Source organism: Lepisosteus oculatus, chromosome 15, assembly GCF_040954835.1.
Source record: "Lepisosteus oculatus isolate fLepOcu1 chromosome 15, fLepOcu1.hap2, whole genome shotgun sequence".
Taxonomy (NCBI): domain Eukaryota; kingdom Metazoa; phylum Chordata; class Actinopteri; order Semionotiformes; family Lepisosteidae; genus Lepisosteus; species Lepisosteus oculatus.
In genome coordinates this window covers 33,861,457-33,879,464 of record NC_090710.1, presented here as the reverse complement: position 1 = coordinate 33,879,464, position 18,008 = coordinate 33,861,457, and the positions used below count along the sequence as shown (strand labels likewise).

General features: G+C 37.5%; 1 protein-coding gene across 5 annotated transcripts in view; it reads left to right on the top strand.

Moving 5' to 3' along the window:
• Positions 1-18,008, top strand: part of tbc1d4 (TBC1 domain family, member 4) — a 63,729-nt gene that overhangs the window by 29,795 nt on the left and 15,926 nt on the right. The window contains exons 2-12 of one of the 5 annotated variants that reach the window (XM_069179284.1): positions 1,711-2,319; positions 2,907-2,996; positions 3,333-3,437; positions 3,922-4,054; positions 4,348-4,448; positions 5,296-5,406; positions 6,892-7,014; positions 9,282-9,356; positions 10,115-10,350; positions 12,121-12,216; positions 16,946-17,106. In XM_069179284.1, coding sequence (XP_069035385.1) covers positions 1,711-2,319; positions 2,907-2,996; positions 3,333-3,437; positions 3,922-4,054; positions 4,348-4,448; positions 5,296-5,406; positions 6,892-7,014; positions 9,282-9,356; positions 10,115-10,350; positions 12,121-12,216; positions 16,946-17,106 — 1,840 coding nt within the window. Of the gene's footprint in view, positions 1-1,710; positions 2,320-2,906; positions 2,997-3,332; positions 3,438-3,921; positions 4,055-4,347; positions 4,449-5,295; positions 5,407-6,891; positions 7,015-9,281; positions 9,357-10,114; positions 10,351-12,060; positions 12,217-16,945; positions 17,107-18,008 lie in introns of all 5 variants that reach the window. The other 4 variants (XM_069179283.1, XM_015364540.2, XM_015364543.2 and 1 more) reach the window with 4 other exon arrangements.

Below are 18,008 nucleotides of genomic sequence, written 5' to 3'. Positions count from 1 at the left end.
GAAGTGTTCTAATCTGCAAATGGTGCAGATCTGGCTCCTTTACTTGCTTCTTCTTAACAGTTCAGCTGCATTTGTTACACATATTTGATTTTCATTTCATAGTTAAGTGATCAATAATGAGCTTTAATTAATTTACATTTACTGCTGTCTGGTGACTTTTGTGAGAACCACGGGCTCCCATGAACTACATCTTCAGTCCTGCTTATCCCTCTGTACAGCACAATAATTCGGACTAATTAAACCTTGTGTAGTTCTCTACAAAGAAGAGAATTACAGGGATCGGTATATTTTATACTGACAGTGATCTTAATTGCTGAGTAATTGTCTGAATTGCTGACTTTGTGTTTTTGTTCTGTGTATAATAATGCCTGTAGAATTACAGATTAAAATGTTTTAAATGTATGATAAACTGAGAAGACATTGAAAATGAATGGCAACCAGTGTGTTTTCTTTAACAATTACAGTTTTATGGTGCTGAATCTGGAATAATTATTCATGTGGTTCACAAAAAATAGACATGTGAACACTGCCCTACTAGGTGTCTATGCCAGGTTCATATTTATGCTGCCAGATATTTTAATACCAACAGAATAAACTTGGATCTTCACCCACTGATCTGCAGTACTTGATATGTGTTAGAAAAACCTGAATGTGAACTCCTTTACCCCCAAACTGTTCTTTTTTGTGTTCTGGTAGAACATCATATCTTGGCTTATATCCTATAACGTGTTGCACCTCACTAAAAACAATTTTTTAAGAATCAGTTCCTACATAAAGTGTTAAGTTGTATTAAAAGTATGGATTTTAGCAAGAACTGGTTTCAGGTAAATTAAGAATTCAGAGAATTCTGTTTTATTAACATGAAATAAAAAATAAATATCCTAATCTTTTAAATTCTGTCCCTTGAAATTTGTTTGTAGTGTAGTTCCACCCAGAAAACACATTTCCCAGAGTAACGGTTTCATTTTGCTGAACAGCTAAGTGACATCATTTGAAAAAACTAGGAGATTTAAGAACTGCCCTTAAGCCTCAAATAGCAAATAAGGAGGAAATGATCTAAAGTAAATGGCGTCTTGAGTGTTTTTGTTCAAAAGTACGACACAGTGCTTTATTTGATAGCTGTTAGACTTGTCAGTACCAAGTAAAGGTGTTTTGCTGTGATTGTATTAATAGAAAAAATGTCTCTTCTCTTCAAAAGGATTCAAAAAGAGAAGGTATTGCTCTGTTTTAAGTTCTATGTGCACTTAACTTTCTCTTTCATATTAAAATTATTTAATAAATTAGCTGATGTCTAAGTATTTGAGTATTTAAGAAAGCATGCTGACAGCTCCTCATTGAACATTTATAAAACTATATTCTTTGTCGTACTGTGCTATTTTTTCAAAGGACAAAAGTGACCATGCAATGGCCCAGTGCCGTAGTTAATTCATGACTTCCAATCTGTTCTGCAGTTCCTCATTTTTTTAAATATTTATTTGGATTTTTTCTCCCCATGTAACAATTGTTACTGTTGATAACAGTGATTTGCAACTTTGCTGAGTACTTCACAGTCCAGAACTGCAGCTCCTAAGATAGATTATTAGGCTTGAGTCTAATAGGCTTGATGTGACCTTTATCACTGAAGTGCTTTATCAGTGTATTGGGTGAAGATGAGAGTATTCCTGCAGGTTAGTGTCTTTTGCTGAAGTTCGTCTGTGTCTATCCCCCCAGGTGCCTGATGTCATCAGCAGTATCCGGCAGGTGTCGAAGGCAGCCCTCAAAGAGGATGCCAAGACCAAGCAGGAGGGAGAGGAGGCCTTTTACAACTCCCAGAGGTTTGAGGTTCTCTACTGCGGGAAGGTGACGGTCCTTCACAAAAAGGCCCCTTCCACCCTGATTGACGACTGCGTTGAGAAGTTCAAGCAGCATGAGTTGGAGAGCAAACGCATCAAGCTGCTGAATGACCAGAGAGGGTCGACAGACTCGGTATCTTTTATAGTTGGAGAAGGAGACCCCCTGACGCCGCTCCTGAGCAGCCCACCCGATCGCGGGGAGGGCGGTGGGGCGGCGGACAGCGTGAATGGGAACAGTGTCCTTTCGGCCAGCGCAAGCCAAGCCAGCCTCCATGGGTCCCGCAGTGCCTTTCCGGAGTGCATCTTGGAGGACTCAGGGTTTGATGATCAGCAGGAGTTCAGGACCCGGTGCAACAGCCTGGCTGCAGGGTTGCAAAAAAAGGTGTCAGATAGCAACTTGACGGGTCCACTGCGCCGGAGACACGCCAGTGCGCCAAGCCATGTGCAGCCCTCAGATGCAGAAAAGAACAGGACCATGCTCTTCCAGGTACAAGGGTGCTCATTTGTAGATTACAGTAATCCTGGGTGTAATCTCCTGGGCTATCAAAGAGCAGCAAACATGCCAGAGTGACTGGTCTAGGTTTGCCACAGAGAGGCAGAGAGACCAGAGAAGAGTTACTAGATGCTTCATAAATTGAGGAGAGTAGAGGACTGCAGAAGTAACTCAGAAATAAAAGTTCCACTGATTGCATTGATTACAAAGCAGATCCTCATTAAAATAATATGATTTTTTTGGTGTTTGAATCGCTCTTAATATTCTATCTTAACAAATGCTCAGCATTTGCCTTTGAATGACTAAGTTCCAAAACTAGGAAACACATTTTACAGTGCATTACAGCGGTGCTATCATGTCTAGTTTGAAATAAAATTATTTTGAGATTGGATGGAATGATTAAATGGGAGCAGTGGAGTTATAGTATGTAGCTCACAATGACAGGTTTTGCATAAAGCCTTATGTCCCTCTGCCGTGAGATACTCTCCACTCATCTTAAGATATTATGAACTAGTTTTCAGTACTGTTGGTTTCCTTAGAGAGCGGCTTTCAGATAGACTATTTATGTTTTTTTTTTATAGGTGGGACGTTTTGAAGTAAACCTTATTAGTCCTGACAGTAAATCAGTGGTGCTTGAAAAGAATTTTAAAGATATTTCTTCATGTTCTCAGGTCAGTATATCAATAAAACAATTGTCAGTGATTCTATTTAAATAATATTTCTATCTGTACTGATTATAGGGCGAAACTACCTAATCTTCAAATGATTATGTACGAATAAAAAGCTTACAATATTCTAGATTTATCTTTATAAGGCAAAAATTTCAATAATGCTCTGCCTGTTTTTGCCTACATTTTTAAGGAATAGAAAACACTTTAAATTCAATAAATAAGCACTGTATCTGTTTACCATAAAAGTTAAGTTTAATCTTTTAATAATTGAGCAAGACTTATGCGGTGTTCAATGTATGTGTACGAATATGTATCTGTATATTTTCTTTTCTACAGGGCATTAAACAAACTGATCACTTTGGTTTCATCTGCCGTGAAGCTATTGAGTCAGGTCCAAGTCAGTATGTGTGCTATGTTTTCCAGTGTGCAAGTGAGTCTCTGGTGAGTGCCGTCTCATAGTAGAGAACAGTATACTCTTGGAATTCTCTCTGCCACAACACTAAAGCCTGTTTTGTATTCCCTTTCTCATCGTGTTGCTTTGTTAAACAGTGTTGGATTTGTTGCATCAAGGAAAAGTTATTTTGTGCAGCTGTAAAAGTATTTTCTTTATCATCCTGTCCCATTCAGGCAAAGAGTGCATTTTTCTTGTAGCCCCCACGGGCTTTGTGATACAAAGCTATTCACATAAAAACAATGATAGGTGCCACACAACTGTATTATTTATGCCATGGCTTGTCTAAAGTATTTTCTTCATGTTTCCACTGTTTTTTACTTGTTGAAAAGCCACTGCCCCTTTGTATTTCTTTGGCAACAGCAAATGTGTTTATAATACACTGTATGTATTTCTTGTTTTGTACCGGTCACCCAATCGAAAACAAGATAAAAAAGCCACCCAATTCTTTCTGGTTTTCTGTTTTCCTGGCAGGTGGATGAGGTGATGCTGACTCTGAAACAAGCATTTAGTACTGCTGCTGCTCTTCAGAATGCAAAAACCCAAATCAAGTTGTGTGAAGCCTGCCCAATGCATGACTTACACAAACTCTGTGAAAGGATAGAAGGTAACCTGACACTTGCCCACTGTGCCATTTTGCTTTTAGTGTAGTGCCTACTAATTTTCATGTGAAATGCATCAATATATAAGATTGTATTAAGTACTCTCTTTGTCACTTTATATTTTTAATCTTAAACAATTCATATCTAACATTGTAGATAATTATTATGGTATGTCCAGATAATTTAATACAAATGCCATTGTCATACCTACACAATTTGAAACTTTAGCTTTTCCAGTCTTAGAAAAACTTAATGAATAAAAAAGATTAATCTATTTTGTTTTTTAACCCTCTTGTAGGTCTTTACCCACCAAGAGCAAAGCTTATCATACAGAGACATCTTTCCTTGTTGAATGACAATGAACAGGCTGACATTTTTGAACGTGTTCAGGTAAAATATGTGCGTATATATTACATCTGCTAGGGAGTCGGGTGGCTCAGATGTATCTGTTGACATATATTAGATTCCTGCATGTGAAAAAGGCAGAACTTGGTTTCAGCCTGACTACTACCATGTTCTGGTGAAAACCTTTTTGTATTCTTGAATCCCTGTATTTAGCTTTTTAAAAAGATTTATCAGTTAGCTAAATAATAATAGCTCTTTTTTCCAATATTTACTAATACCAAATGCAAAGTAACCAACTGCCAAGTCCTCTTTAGTGGATGAACGTCACCATCTGGCTTCTTCTTCTCTTCTGCTCCAAAATGAATAGAGCTCAGCCCAGTTAACGTCTACCTCCACCCTACCAATTTAAAAACTAATGATTTCCTTGGTCTTGAGAAGACCCATTTCCATTTTTTATTTTTCCTATACTATTCAAAAACCATAGCCAACTTGCCCGAATGCTGGTGTGTCCATAAGCCGCTAGTAATAATCTTAATAGTAATACTAGTAAGACACCTGAAGAAGGCTCCATGGTCGAAACTTTTTATTTTCTTTTTTCTCTTTTCAGCATGGAGTAAACCTATTACTTGTTCCTTTGCAGCCTACGCATGCTGATGCAGCTACCCACCTGATATACCAGTAATACTGTACATAAGCAGCATTAATTTAGCTTTTCAATTTAATGTTTGCAGGGAAAGAAATATGTGGATTTATATTCTCTTAACATTATACATCAGTCCAAACAAAACTTGATCATTAGATTAGGTGCTTCTATTTGTTCAATAATGATATAAAAAGGTATAAAATGGCTTTTCTGTTATCTTAATTGTTATCCTAAAGATGCAAGACCTTTTCCTTGTAGAAAATGAAGCCAAGCAGCGATCAAGAGGAAAACGAGCTGGTGATTCTGCACCTAAGGCAGTTGTGTGAAGCTAAACAAAAAACTCATCTTCACATTGGAGAGACTCCCCAGGTACGGCTCCGTAGTCCACTGCTCCCTGTTGCAGCACAGCACTGCTGCTCCCTGTTGTTAGATAAGTGCACTATATCCGAAGTGACAAGACCATGAAAATGAAATCAGACAGGGGTCTTTATTCACTTACGCTTGTCACAGGGCAGTTAACATAATAGGATTGATCTAAAAGTGTGGTTTTGTTTGTTAGGGTTCCATGTTACTCAGACTTTGTAAAGATTGGAGGGGATTTGCATATACATCATAGCAGACACACATGTCCCTTGTAAATGCAAGGGATTACCCTGTACCTGTATGCAAAACAGGTTTACATGGTTACAGGTTCTTTCCTTTAAGCTAATACGAAAAAAATCCAATCGTGTGTTGAACCGGGCAGCAGCACAGTGCCCCACTCAGTTAAACCGGCTCATCTGTCTTATTTAAAATTTAAAACCCAGGAGAGATGTGGATGAATTCAGTACTTGTGTCTCAAAGCAGCTGAAGATAACAAGCTCCTATAACTTCTCTGTCATCTTTCTTCTGAAAATAATCCCTAATTCTTCTCTAATTTAGAACCTTTTCTACCTTTTCCTTTCTGTTCAAGACAAAAGCTTTTTATGTTTGTCAATAAATTTACAGAAAAGTCATAGTAGGAATGATCAGGGAACCATCTGGCCTTACCTGACAACTGTAATTCAGGAGCGGAAGTGCCCTTTTCAGACGTTTCAGAATAGAGATCTCGCACATTCAGTAGGAATTGAGGCACAGTACAATGTCCTGTAAAAAAAGGCCTCTGCTGTTGGGTCTTCAATTTTTACATAACATCTTTGGCTGGCTGAAGTTAAGGCAAACTATTTAAAAACTAGATAAAAAAATATCTCATTCTGTTGGGAGATAAAAAGAAGGTCATTGATGTTATTTTTTAAGTAGATTGTGTATTGTGTGTAACTTAGTTTTAAAAAAAAACTTTCTCAGTTGTGGTCATTTTTAAGGTTTTGAAAATTTTGGTTTCATGGTTTTTCATTTCAGATTTAATGTGGAAAGGAAAAACCCAAGTAGATATTCCCAAGAATTTGTTGTTACATGTTGATAAAGGATTTTGGTAAAATACGTGTGATTGTAGACCTGTATTCTGCTGTATTATGTTCTTGTAGTGCTTGCATCACCATACAGTGTGTTGTATGGTGATGCTGAACTGCAAACTCCTGCTCTTGAAGCAAAATTATTATCCAGCTGTTCATCTAGTCATTTTCAATCCTCTTTTCCTGGAGAACTATTTTTTTATATTGTGTGGCAATAAATTAACTTTATATAAATTAACTTCTCCCTATGGCTGTGGGGGACTATATTTGGAAATCTCTGGAAAATAATTGTTGACAAAATTGAAAAAGTATTTTTTTTCATTTTTTAATTAGACTTTCTATGAACTGTTCTCAAGTTTTTGTTATATGAACAAAACATGTTATATGTTTGTGTTATCTCTCCTTTTTGTGTTGCACTTGAAAGCCAAACTCATCAAACAGCGGGTTGTCGGAGAGCGTTTCTACAAGCGGCAGGTTTAAACTCGACGTTTTGAAGAACAAGGCTCGGAAGTCTCTGACCAACTCTCTGGAAAATATATTTTCAAGGGTATGTGTAGCCATCTCATGATAATTAGTTTTGTTTAAGTGCCTTCATCTCTAGCTTTGTTTTTTTTGGTTATTTTTTTCTGTTATAGTTTTTTGGTACTATAATTGTGAAATGAGAATGTGAAAAGGTATGTAAAGTACAAAAAATATTTGTTTGCATTGGTTTGGCAGAAATGTACATGGCAAGGAAAACATTATTTTTGCATAGATTTAACCAGAATAAAGGTTTTTAACCAGCTGGCAGCTTATCGCAGTTTTAAGTAGGGCATGTTTAGACTAAATCTGAATCCTAAGGATTAGTAGTAATCTGTAGTTAGATTGACTGTTAATTAATAGTAATTTGTCTTGTTGAGCCATTTTTAATTCACATGGTAGAACAGTGTGAGAGGTTTCCTGTTTGATTTTACTGAACTCAGAGAGCCTATTATTTTTCCTGTGAAGCTCGTTTCACAGCCAGACACATCAAGCATAGAGGAATGTGCATCAGTAAAGACTGAGCTGAGATCAGAGCTGTTTCTTTTTTGCTTTGGTTTTTCTCTTAATGCTGAGACCGGTCTCAAAAGGCCGGGATGCTGACAGCTGTCTTTAATTGATGGCACAACTGATTCATTTTGAATGGCTAATTTCACTCCAAAACAAAGAAACATTATACAATGCCAACATCGAACATCTGACAGCTATTGAACAGGAGGCCTTTGATGTGAATAAGTAAATTTATTGAATAATTAAATTAATATTTAACTAAATACATTCTTACATATGTGGAAATCCCAATGTTTTACATTACTTAATTTGCATCAATGTTCCTTACTTTCTCCTGCATCACTGAGGTTAATTACTTTTATGAAAACTGTTCCTTGTTTTCCAGTGGCCCCTAGCACATTGGAGCAGTTTATTTTTGACCTATTTACACCACAGTGATAGATAAATACATACTTTTGTTTGAGAAGAGAACATTTTTCCTGCCCAATCATCTGTTTGTGTTTTAAAGCACAAAACAGTGTCTATTTTGTGGAATTCAAAGCTGTATCGTAAGATGTTACAAACAGGAATATTCAAATGTGATGTAGGCTATGGGATCATCACACACAACTTCATTTGCACTGTTCTCTGCAAGGAAGAGAATAATACTTTTAGATTGTTAGCAAGAAATAAATCATGTGCAAGCATAGTTTCAGGTTTTTTTTATCTTGTAATGATTTACCACATTAATAATGTAATGATGTAATGATGAGCCACATTTATGCCATAAACACAGCTTCTCTGCAACAAAAAGGCTGTGTGCAACAAAAAGGCTAATGATAGGGAATCGTTATTATAACTTATTTATTATATCTTAAGTTATTATAACTTTGGAACAGAACAGCCAATTTTTAAAATGCTTTCTAAGGCTTTTTAAACAAATAATGGTACATAGCCATTCGTTTAAATGCAACTAAGTATGACTCAGAATGATAATAAATGTACATAATAATAATAATAATAATAATAATTGAGGTGGGTAGCTGCGTCAGCATGCGTAGGCTGCAAAGGAACAAGTAATAGGTTTATTCCATGCTGAAAAAAAGAAGAAAGGGAACACAACGTTTCGGCCGTGGAGCCTTCTTCAGGTGTGAGAGAGACAGGGCAGTAGGCAAAGGTAAAGTAGCGGGAGAACAAAGGTTGGGAGGGAGGAGGAGTGAGAGGCGGGAGCAGGGGACAGAAAGAGAGGCCAATCAAGAGGTGTGAAGTCAGAATGGGTGCAGAGAGGTGTGAAATGAAACTTCCAATGAATGTAGAAAATTTAAAAGAACAGTAATCTGTCGTTAAGGGAAGGGAGAATTGTGATCCTAACTGCAGAATAATTTTAGTTTCTGTGGTCTTTCTGATGTATGAGTTCGGAAAACCGTCTTTGAGAACACAGAGGGAGAGATTAGTGTGGTCGTGGCCGTCAGAGGTGAAATGAGAAACAATGGGCTTGGAGAGATCTTTAATCTTCACAGCCCTGACGTGTTCTCTGAAGATAATAATAATTGCTTACACTTATATAGCGCTTTACAGGTAATGGGGACTCCCCTCCACCACCACCAATGTGCAGCCCCACCTGGATGATGCAACGGCAGCCATAGTGCACCAGAACGCTCACCACACATCAGCTATCACTATAATATATAATATATACAATATTTTGTGATAATATTGTAGGTTAATCCTGATTTTTGAACTAATTATTTTCTATTTATATAGAACAAGATTTTAGAGTGGTTTAATCTTGTATCGTTAAAACAGGGAGCAAGCAGAATGAGAGGTCGTCTTGGTAGCATGGACAGTTATGAGCGGTCCAGCAGCCTAGCCTCCGATAAGGTATGTATTTAATGAGACCTCATTCAAAATGTATCTGTCACTTTAAGTCTTTGTGGGATTTGTGCATGAAATGCTATGGCAGCCTTTAATTGAGTCTCTGACCTGGTTTGTTAGAGTTCATAAAATTTACAAATCAAATCCTGAAGCGTGTCAGATTATGGAAAATTATTAGAAGCACTAGCTCTAAGATATCATTCCTCAGACGTTTTTTTCTGTGATGACATGAATTACTGATGTCAAATGGATTTTTGTGGGGTTTTTTTTGGTTTTATCTTTTGGGCTTTTGTCATAACAGGGATGACTTTTGTCTCTGGTGTCATTTGTCACATTACTGTTCGAAAATTTCTGCCTTCCTGAAATCTCTTTTTGATAAGTAGTGGTATCCTGAAATAACAGTTTGTCTTCCAGAATATTTGGAAAGCTACAGGAAATATGTTGCTGATATGAAAAGGAAGCACTGATTCAGTTGTCAAGGGGTGTTTTCCGACTACACAGGGTTTGCTGAACTCCTAAAATGTGCCCTTTTTATTTACAAAAAATTCTGGTGGGTGGAAAAAAGAACTACAGTAGACTTGGTTCCAAGTATGATTCTAGAAAAACACGAGGTGGTGTCGCTGCGAGTCACAGGAAGTGAGTCCAGCAGAAAATTTACATACAATAGATCTGTGGCTCCGTGTGTATGGATCAAGAGTTTTGTCATGTTTCCTGCCATGAGCTGCTCAGACCTCTGAAAGTCAGCTGCATGGTTCCTTCTGCAGGACTGCTCCCCCGGGGACTCTCCCCCTACAACCCCACCAGCCTCCCCAGTGTCCTCGCTGGGACAGGCCTTCCCCGAGGAAGACCCCGACTCTCCGCAGTTCAGGAGACGAGCTCACACCTTCAGCCACCCACCCTCCAGCAAGAAGAGGATCTCCTTCCCAGACTCCCGATCTCAGAGCAGCAGATCGCCCATCCAGAGGCAGCAGTCTGTGGCGCCTGAGCTGCTGCAGAGCAGGTACAGTGAAAACCAGCTCACTCTTTCTGCCTGAGGCAGCAATACTCTACAACGTTTGGTTTTGTGGACCTTATATCTAATTTTCTCTCATAACTTATTTTTACCCTTTGCAAAACAGGCTCAGATAGGAAGGAATGTAGTTTGATTTTGTTGTCAAATTTTCTGTTTCTGAACTTGCAGACGATAGAAGGTGTGTTATGATTCTTATTGTCATCCCCAATACTATAGGGCCTGTTGTGAAAGACTGGTGATGCCAGATGAAGTGTACAGAAAAAAATACATGTATTGTTCTGTCTGTTATATATTGTAGTAAAGTAAAAAACTCATCTTAAATAGCTTAAGAGTGGCAAGCAAATTGATTTTGTAAGAAAAGTATGAGATATGAATTTGAATGGAAGATGTTTTAATTCACATTTAATCTCGTGCTTTTTACCATCTGAGCTAACACTGCTTATGAGAAAAGTGGCTTATAACTCCCAGTTGTTGTGGTTTGGTACTAATTTAATGCAAACACAGTACAAACTTTTTTTTTAACGGAGAGCTTGGTTTTAGCTTTAGCAAGGAGAACCTTTTATGACGTAACCTCATGACAAGTGTTATGACAGAACACTTGTTATTGTTATATTATTGTACCAAAAATGTTAATATCTGAATAATTGATACTATCTAGTATCTATTTAGTCATATTTAGAAGGCATTTACTCATATTTAAACACGTTTTAGTATTTAGTTAAACAACATACTATTTGTATGTACAGTCCCACAAATCTACTTGTTGAATCTTTATCCATTGCTGGTATACTTATTTCAAACCCTATTATTCATCATTGCTGCAGCGCAGGGTCTTGGTTGTGATATGTTCCACCAGCAGCTTCCTAAGCTGCCCAACTAAAGTGGGGCTGATGGGCTGCAGATGACAGCATGGACTACAATTTGTTGTACTGCATGCACATTCAGTGTTTTTCAAAGATTGATAACTTGCCTGCAAGCAAACAGCAAATCAGAATAAAATAAGTAACGTGTACATTAGTGTAAAGTTCACCAAACTCTAACAATGATAAAAAAAGTAAGGTTACATTAAAACACAAACATTGGCCTGGTTTATTTTGTATTTATGTTTCATTGCTGTGTTGTTGTGTTGTGCAACTATCAAAGGAAAGAACACTGTACTGTTGCAAATGTATGTAAGTCCCTGAAATTGACCCAACTATTTTACATTAATCTTTGTGTAAGTAATTGCTTCATTATTCGTCAATTCCTTATCTGTTGTATTTTTCAAAAACTCCAGCAAATAACAAGGTATGACTGTCCCAAAAATCTTATTGTAGCTAAAAAAGAAGTTGTAATTAAACTGCACGTTTCATTTTGGAGATTTATTAATGGGAATGCACTACTGAATATGCTATATAGTTGTAGTCTGGGTATTAAATGCTTTAAAGACAGTTTCCACACAGATCTAGACAGATTTGTGTCTCTCTAATGCCAAGTCTGTAGAGATGCTAGAAGAGAAGTTGCTGGAACTCACCACTGAGATGCTTGTTTATCTTAACAGACTTCTTGACCAGTGCTACCCTTACTTAATGTCCCTGACATCAAGAAAATTGATATACACATATAAAATACAGCAAATATACAGCTTTGGTTTTTTTTAACATTGTTTTCCTCCTTTCTGTTAAATGTGAAAATGTGTTTTTCGTTGGCCTTACCCAGCCCCATTGCGATCTCGAGACGCACTCGCAGTGTTTCTGAAAGCGATTCCTCCTCCTCCAGCATCCCCGCTTCGTTCTCAGCTCCTACTTTCCTGAAAAACCTTTACCAGGCCTCCAGCCGGCCCCTCCCTCTGGCCGACAGTGGGAACTTCAAGAGGTGAGAGGGCCCACCCCTACTCTGCCCCATCAGCAGTGTTTCAGGGGGTGAATGGTGCCATCAAGGGGGCTCCGCTGTTCAGTGCTTGTTTCCTGCCTTTAATTATATTCCTAATTTGTCTAATCACTGTAACTTCCATAGTGGAAAATCAGCTTTTTCAGGCTCTTTTTTGTCACGGTTTATTTTCTCCTGTATCTCTCCGGTGATATACAGCTCTACCTGTCTTTAAAAAAAATTTAAAGCTAGGTGTCAGATTTTGCTTTGAAACCCCTTGCTTTAGGTCTTTCTGTTTTAGCACTGCATTGTGACCTGTTGTTTTGTGAATGAATTTTCCACTATGAAAAAATCAGTGATGTGCTAATTAATATCCTAATACTGTAGTATATGATAAGTGGACTAACATAAGCAATGTGCCCTGTCTGTCTACTAAAGGCCCTCAGAGATTTGTAAATGAATTTAGGAAGTGGAGACCAGCATAGACCCTGAAGAGGGTAGCCGTTTAATTTCTGCTTTTATTATTAATGTCAAAATTGTTTATCTTTGTAGTTTTGGAATTGATTGGTAATAGCTGGTTTATTCGTTTGTTTATTCATTTTACCTGTGAACATCCTTTAAGGTTTTCATGAGGATAATACTTGCTTTAGGGTCACCATTTAAAAAATTATACTGTAGAGGACATTCTGTGAAATTAGGACTATGTGACATACCTTGTTATGAGAAGTTATAATTTACGCAACTAGAGACGTAGTGATATAGGCTTGCTTGTAATGAATAGAAAACATGAAAGAACATATCGTACTGCCAATGTTTAATTTGGAGTGAAACCAGAGGGTGAAAAGATCATTAAAAATATATATTTAATAAAAGTAACTGTAGCTCCTAAGAAGAAAAGGAGTGAAAAAAGCTTCATATCAGTAGAAACCAACTAAGCTGATGGAACAGAAAATGGGAACTAAAATGTGAGATGAGATGTGATTGTGGAGTGCCCTTTCCCATGTCAGTCTAGTCTGCTCTGTCTGTCAGCAGCAGCTTTATCAGAACAAAACTACAGTATGATAAAAGAACCTAAAGTGAATAGAGACAAATGCTTTTTTGTCTTAAATGATCAAGATTCTGGATTAAGTAAATCTGGCAGGATTGAAGGACTGTGATGTCATTGCTGATAGCGAGGAAGAATCAGCCTTTTCGTGCCGCCTGTCGTATGTGGGCTTCTCATCAGCTGACACTAATTATTAATTGAGGAACTTAAAATGAAACCCCTTTTCAAAAAAGTTCAGCTGTAAATGTAGCCTTTGTTCTGTTGTAAGCTTCGCCAAATAACAGGAGCAAATGCTCCAGATTGTTTTAGAAACTATTGAAGGCAATGTATGCTGTGCGATCAACATCTTTTTTATATAAGGTGTAGTAAGTTCTTAATAATGCGGTTACCTCCTTGACAGAAACAATATTTATTTTTTGTACAATTATAAACACAAGAAGCTATGTGTGGTAAAAGAGATTGTTATACAGTTTGTTACTGTTTTTGAATGTCATTTTTTAAGGCATTTTTTTTTCCAGCCTTTACCAAGGAAATATAACTGAGCCGTGCTAGTATTTATATTTGTAATTTATTTGGGAGGAAGATTCTCAGATTTGTTCATCTGCCATGATCACAAAAATATTGTGTTTGTGTGGTAATTATTCTGTAGTAGGGTATGGAAGCTAAACTGTTTTAAACTGAAAATTATCTGCTTTGTTTTCTGTTTTTTTGGTTAGTAAATAGGATCTGATAGGACATTTCCTCAGCAGTTTTGTTTAGTCTTTTTTTTGCAAAGGTGTTAGTCTTGTGTTTAATAAGTTGTTGAATACAAAACCAAAAAGTCCCGGTGGGAGAATATTAGATATTATGGTTCAACTCATATAACTGAAATGCTTTATGAAATGGCAGTTAAAGGCTGTTGGGTGAGTGAAATATATCTTCAATGAATTTATATGTGTATTGTGATTTTCAATTGAGTTCATTTTTTTATTTTCTTGTTAAAATAATGGACATGACATAAAATAATGGAGGGTTTCATTGACGTTAGAAACGTTAGTTTGTGTGACTCAAACTGATAGGTCACACACTTATGTTAGTGGGGTGCTTTTGTGGTGACATTTAGTTATATCCATCCATTGTTTAACCACCCCTAACCTGGAAATCAACGGGCTCGAGACAGGGTATGCCTGTGACCGGGCTCCAGTCCATCACAGGACACACAGACACAAACACGCACACAGTCACACCAGGGCCAGTTTTCCTGCTGTTATGTTTAAGGACTGTGAGAGGAAACCAGAGCACCTGAAGAAAACCCACACGAACACAGAGAGAACATGCAGACTCCACTCAGAATCGAACTGGAATTCCTGGGCCCCTGCGCTGCGAGGCAGCAAGGCTAGCCACTGCGCCCTTGACAATTAAATCTGTTCTGTAATTCCGTTTTTTGTTTGTTTACTTTTGTCTGAATATGCCAGGTTGTGCTGCAACAGGAGGAGCTTCTGTGCACTTTTCGGAGATGAAACAGTGGTGCATTATGCTTTGTCTGTAACTAATAAGACTTCTACCAAGCATCATCTCATTGCAATTGGATGGCTAGCTCATGCTTTCCAATTTAGATTTTTCTTCATACTTGTGTGGCAGGTTAATGGAGATTACTGCCAAATAAAAAGGTAATTAATAAGAAGAGCCAAAAAGCCAGATGGCATTTGCAGTGAACACTTCCACTGTAGGGTGAGTGGGCTTTGTGTGCTGATCAGAGGTCCTTGTTATTTTGCACATTTTGTCAAGTAGCTTAAATGCTTTTCTGAGCATTATTGCCTTATTCATCTTGAAAAGTCTTTAAGGTTAAACTTAATGCATTAATCACATTGACTTTTAACTGCTTCTGTCAGAAACCTATTCTTTATGCACTTTAAGGCCTAAAGGTATTAGGCTGAGAGGCATGAAGCCTCTCAGAGATTTGAAAAATAAACACTTCTGTAAGCTTTTGACATTTTATTCAGTACTTTGACTCCTTTGCATCTGTGATATCTGACTTACTATGTTTGTTATGCAGCTTCTTCTTACAGCTTTGTACTAATTATCAAGGTACTAATCAAGCTGTATTTAATCATATCACTTTATTTTTTTTTGTTTTTGTACGTGACTAAAATGTTTTGTTTTTCTAATGGTTTTTCTTTATTATCTAATACAGCTTTGGTGATTTTTAAAAAATATTTAACTATTGAAATCTATGTCATTACTCATTTAAATTATATTTGAATAACACACATTAAACTGTTGTCATACTGTATATGACATCCATTATAAATTTGTCTAGCTTTGGGCATAATTATGTAGGTATCAACTGTTTGGAAAATAATTCTAGCTACTCCTGTCTTAGGTAAGAGGTGATTTGTGGTACCTGTTGGAATACCTCTCTTGAGTGGGAATTAGTATTAAAATATAATCTACCAGTCAGTTCCTTGAAATATTGAACCATAGATCATAGTATTTTATTACACAACTTTTAAAACATGTAGGTAATGGACAAAAAATGGAAATACCGATGTAAGGTCACTTAATAAAGTTTTGGGTCACTACATGGGTTCAGCACAGCCTGTTTGCACCATGGTGTAAAATCTACCAGCATGCTCTGTGGATTGGGGCATCCCTACCAGCAAGAAATAAATGATAAAATATGAAGTAAAGATGATTTCTCAGTACCATTAAGTAGTAAAGGCATCCAAGTCATGCCAGTAAAATGCTGCCTATAACACTTAACAGTTTTCAGCTGACTGTTCTTTGATTAAACTAGCTGCTTGTACCCAAGGTTGAAATTTGCAGTCAAGTGATCTGCAGTTTCTCACTTGTTTTGACACAGACTTTGAATTAATCCACAGATACCACAGTCCTGGAATATGTTTTTTGGCCCACTGTTGCTCCCTGCTGATAATGTAATTCCCTCCAATTTCCATTTTGACATGATCTTAGATGTGTTGACTTATTAAACATTGGCAAGTTGAGCTGTCTTTGTCACTGAAGCTCCTGGTAAATGCAGCCCGAGAATCGCCCCTCCTTCAAAGTCATTGAGGTCTCACACAGCCATGCTGGCCGTAACTGTAGTGAACCAGATCTGTCCTGCATTTTTATACGTAACCCTAAGAAGATTGAATGTCATGTGCTCAATTAGCCCATGAGCCACCTCTGTGTGGGTGGTAGGCAGCCCTCAATAATCCTTCATTTACTCAGGTATCAACTTTTTTTGTCCAATACTGTACCTGTAGTTCTACAATGCAAGAATAACTGGTGGATTGTGACATCAATAAAAAGTTAAAACCATTATGTTCAATGTACATTTATATTAAGAGAAAAACTTTATTTCTCCATGATTGTTATTGACTCTCAAAAGAAAATAAAGGTTTAAAATGAAAGGAAGCCATTCAGTCTGGTAGTTAATACTACTTGTGCGTAGAATAGAAAAAAAATAATATGTTTTAAGCACTGTTGCCCAGTACTTCAAATGTATGAGGGAAAACAAAGACAATAAAACATCTGAGGATAAGCTGCTATCTCCAGCAGAGAGCATCTTGTTCCGACTGGGCATAATTAACAGACCTGCAGTGTTAATGTGTCGCAGTTCAAACCCTAGCAGGGGCTGCTGCGTGAGCTGCTCAGCAGAAGTGTGCGCTGGCTGTTCTCTGTCCGGTGACAGTGGCGTTTGTCCTGCAGCAATGGTGAAGGCAGGAAGAGGACCTTCTCGGGGTGCAGCAGCGACTCCCTGAGCGCTGGGGTTCCTCCCGTCACCCCCCGTCGAATCTCCTGGCGCCAGAAGATCTTCCTCAGGGTCGCCTCGCCCATGAACAAGTCCCCCGCCGCGATGCAGCGGAAAGGTCCCTTCAGTTGTTTTCATTTTCAGTGTCTTGTGGTTTTGCGTTATATTGCTGCAACATGTGGGGTTGCAAGAAGTCACAGCGCAGTTCAGCAAACCTTTTATTTTGTTATGAAAAGGGCAATTTGAGAAGAACAGGAACACACTGTAATGCAAGAAAGCATCTTTTATACTTTTATAAGAGAGACCATCTCTCTTAGTTACCATAAATGCCAGTTTTAGAGAAGCCTGTATTTCAGGACCAGTATATATTTAGGATTAACCTTTAAATTCTACATGCAGACTGCCATACTGTATTCAGTATGGGACAATATTTTTAAAAGTCACATTTCTTTGGGAAATATTACACATAACAGGTGTCTGTCTCATTGCTTTCAAATGCACAGACTTTAACCAGATTTCAAACTCTGTACAGGCTGCTGTTACTGGGCCTTTGTGTCTTGACTGCATTCAATTGTAAGTCGCTTTGGATCAAAGTGTCTGCAGAATGAATAAATTTAAATTAATGAAAAAGTAAAGGTTTATTCCATGCTGAAAAGCAAAGAAAAAAAAATGACATTTCAGCTGTGCAGCCCTCTTCGAGTGTAAATTAAAGTAAATTAAAGCTGCAATTCGCCACTCACGATACCATTTTTAAAGTCTGTAAAACAGAATCTTAAACTGTTAGGAGTGATATTACCAGAATTATATACAGTACCATGCTGTACATTTCTGAAAATATTTAATTTTCAACTTTAGCTCGTCAGAATTCTAATTTGCTATCCTGAAAGCTGTAATAAATAAAAGGTTTCTCAGCTCTGACTGTCTGTATTGGGAACTGATCACACACTTATCTGTGTAAACTCCGTCAAGTCTTTTAGAGGCATTGACTGTAAATGTATACATTGGCAGCAGTGGCCATAG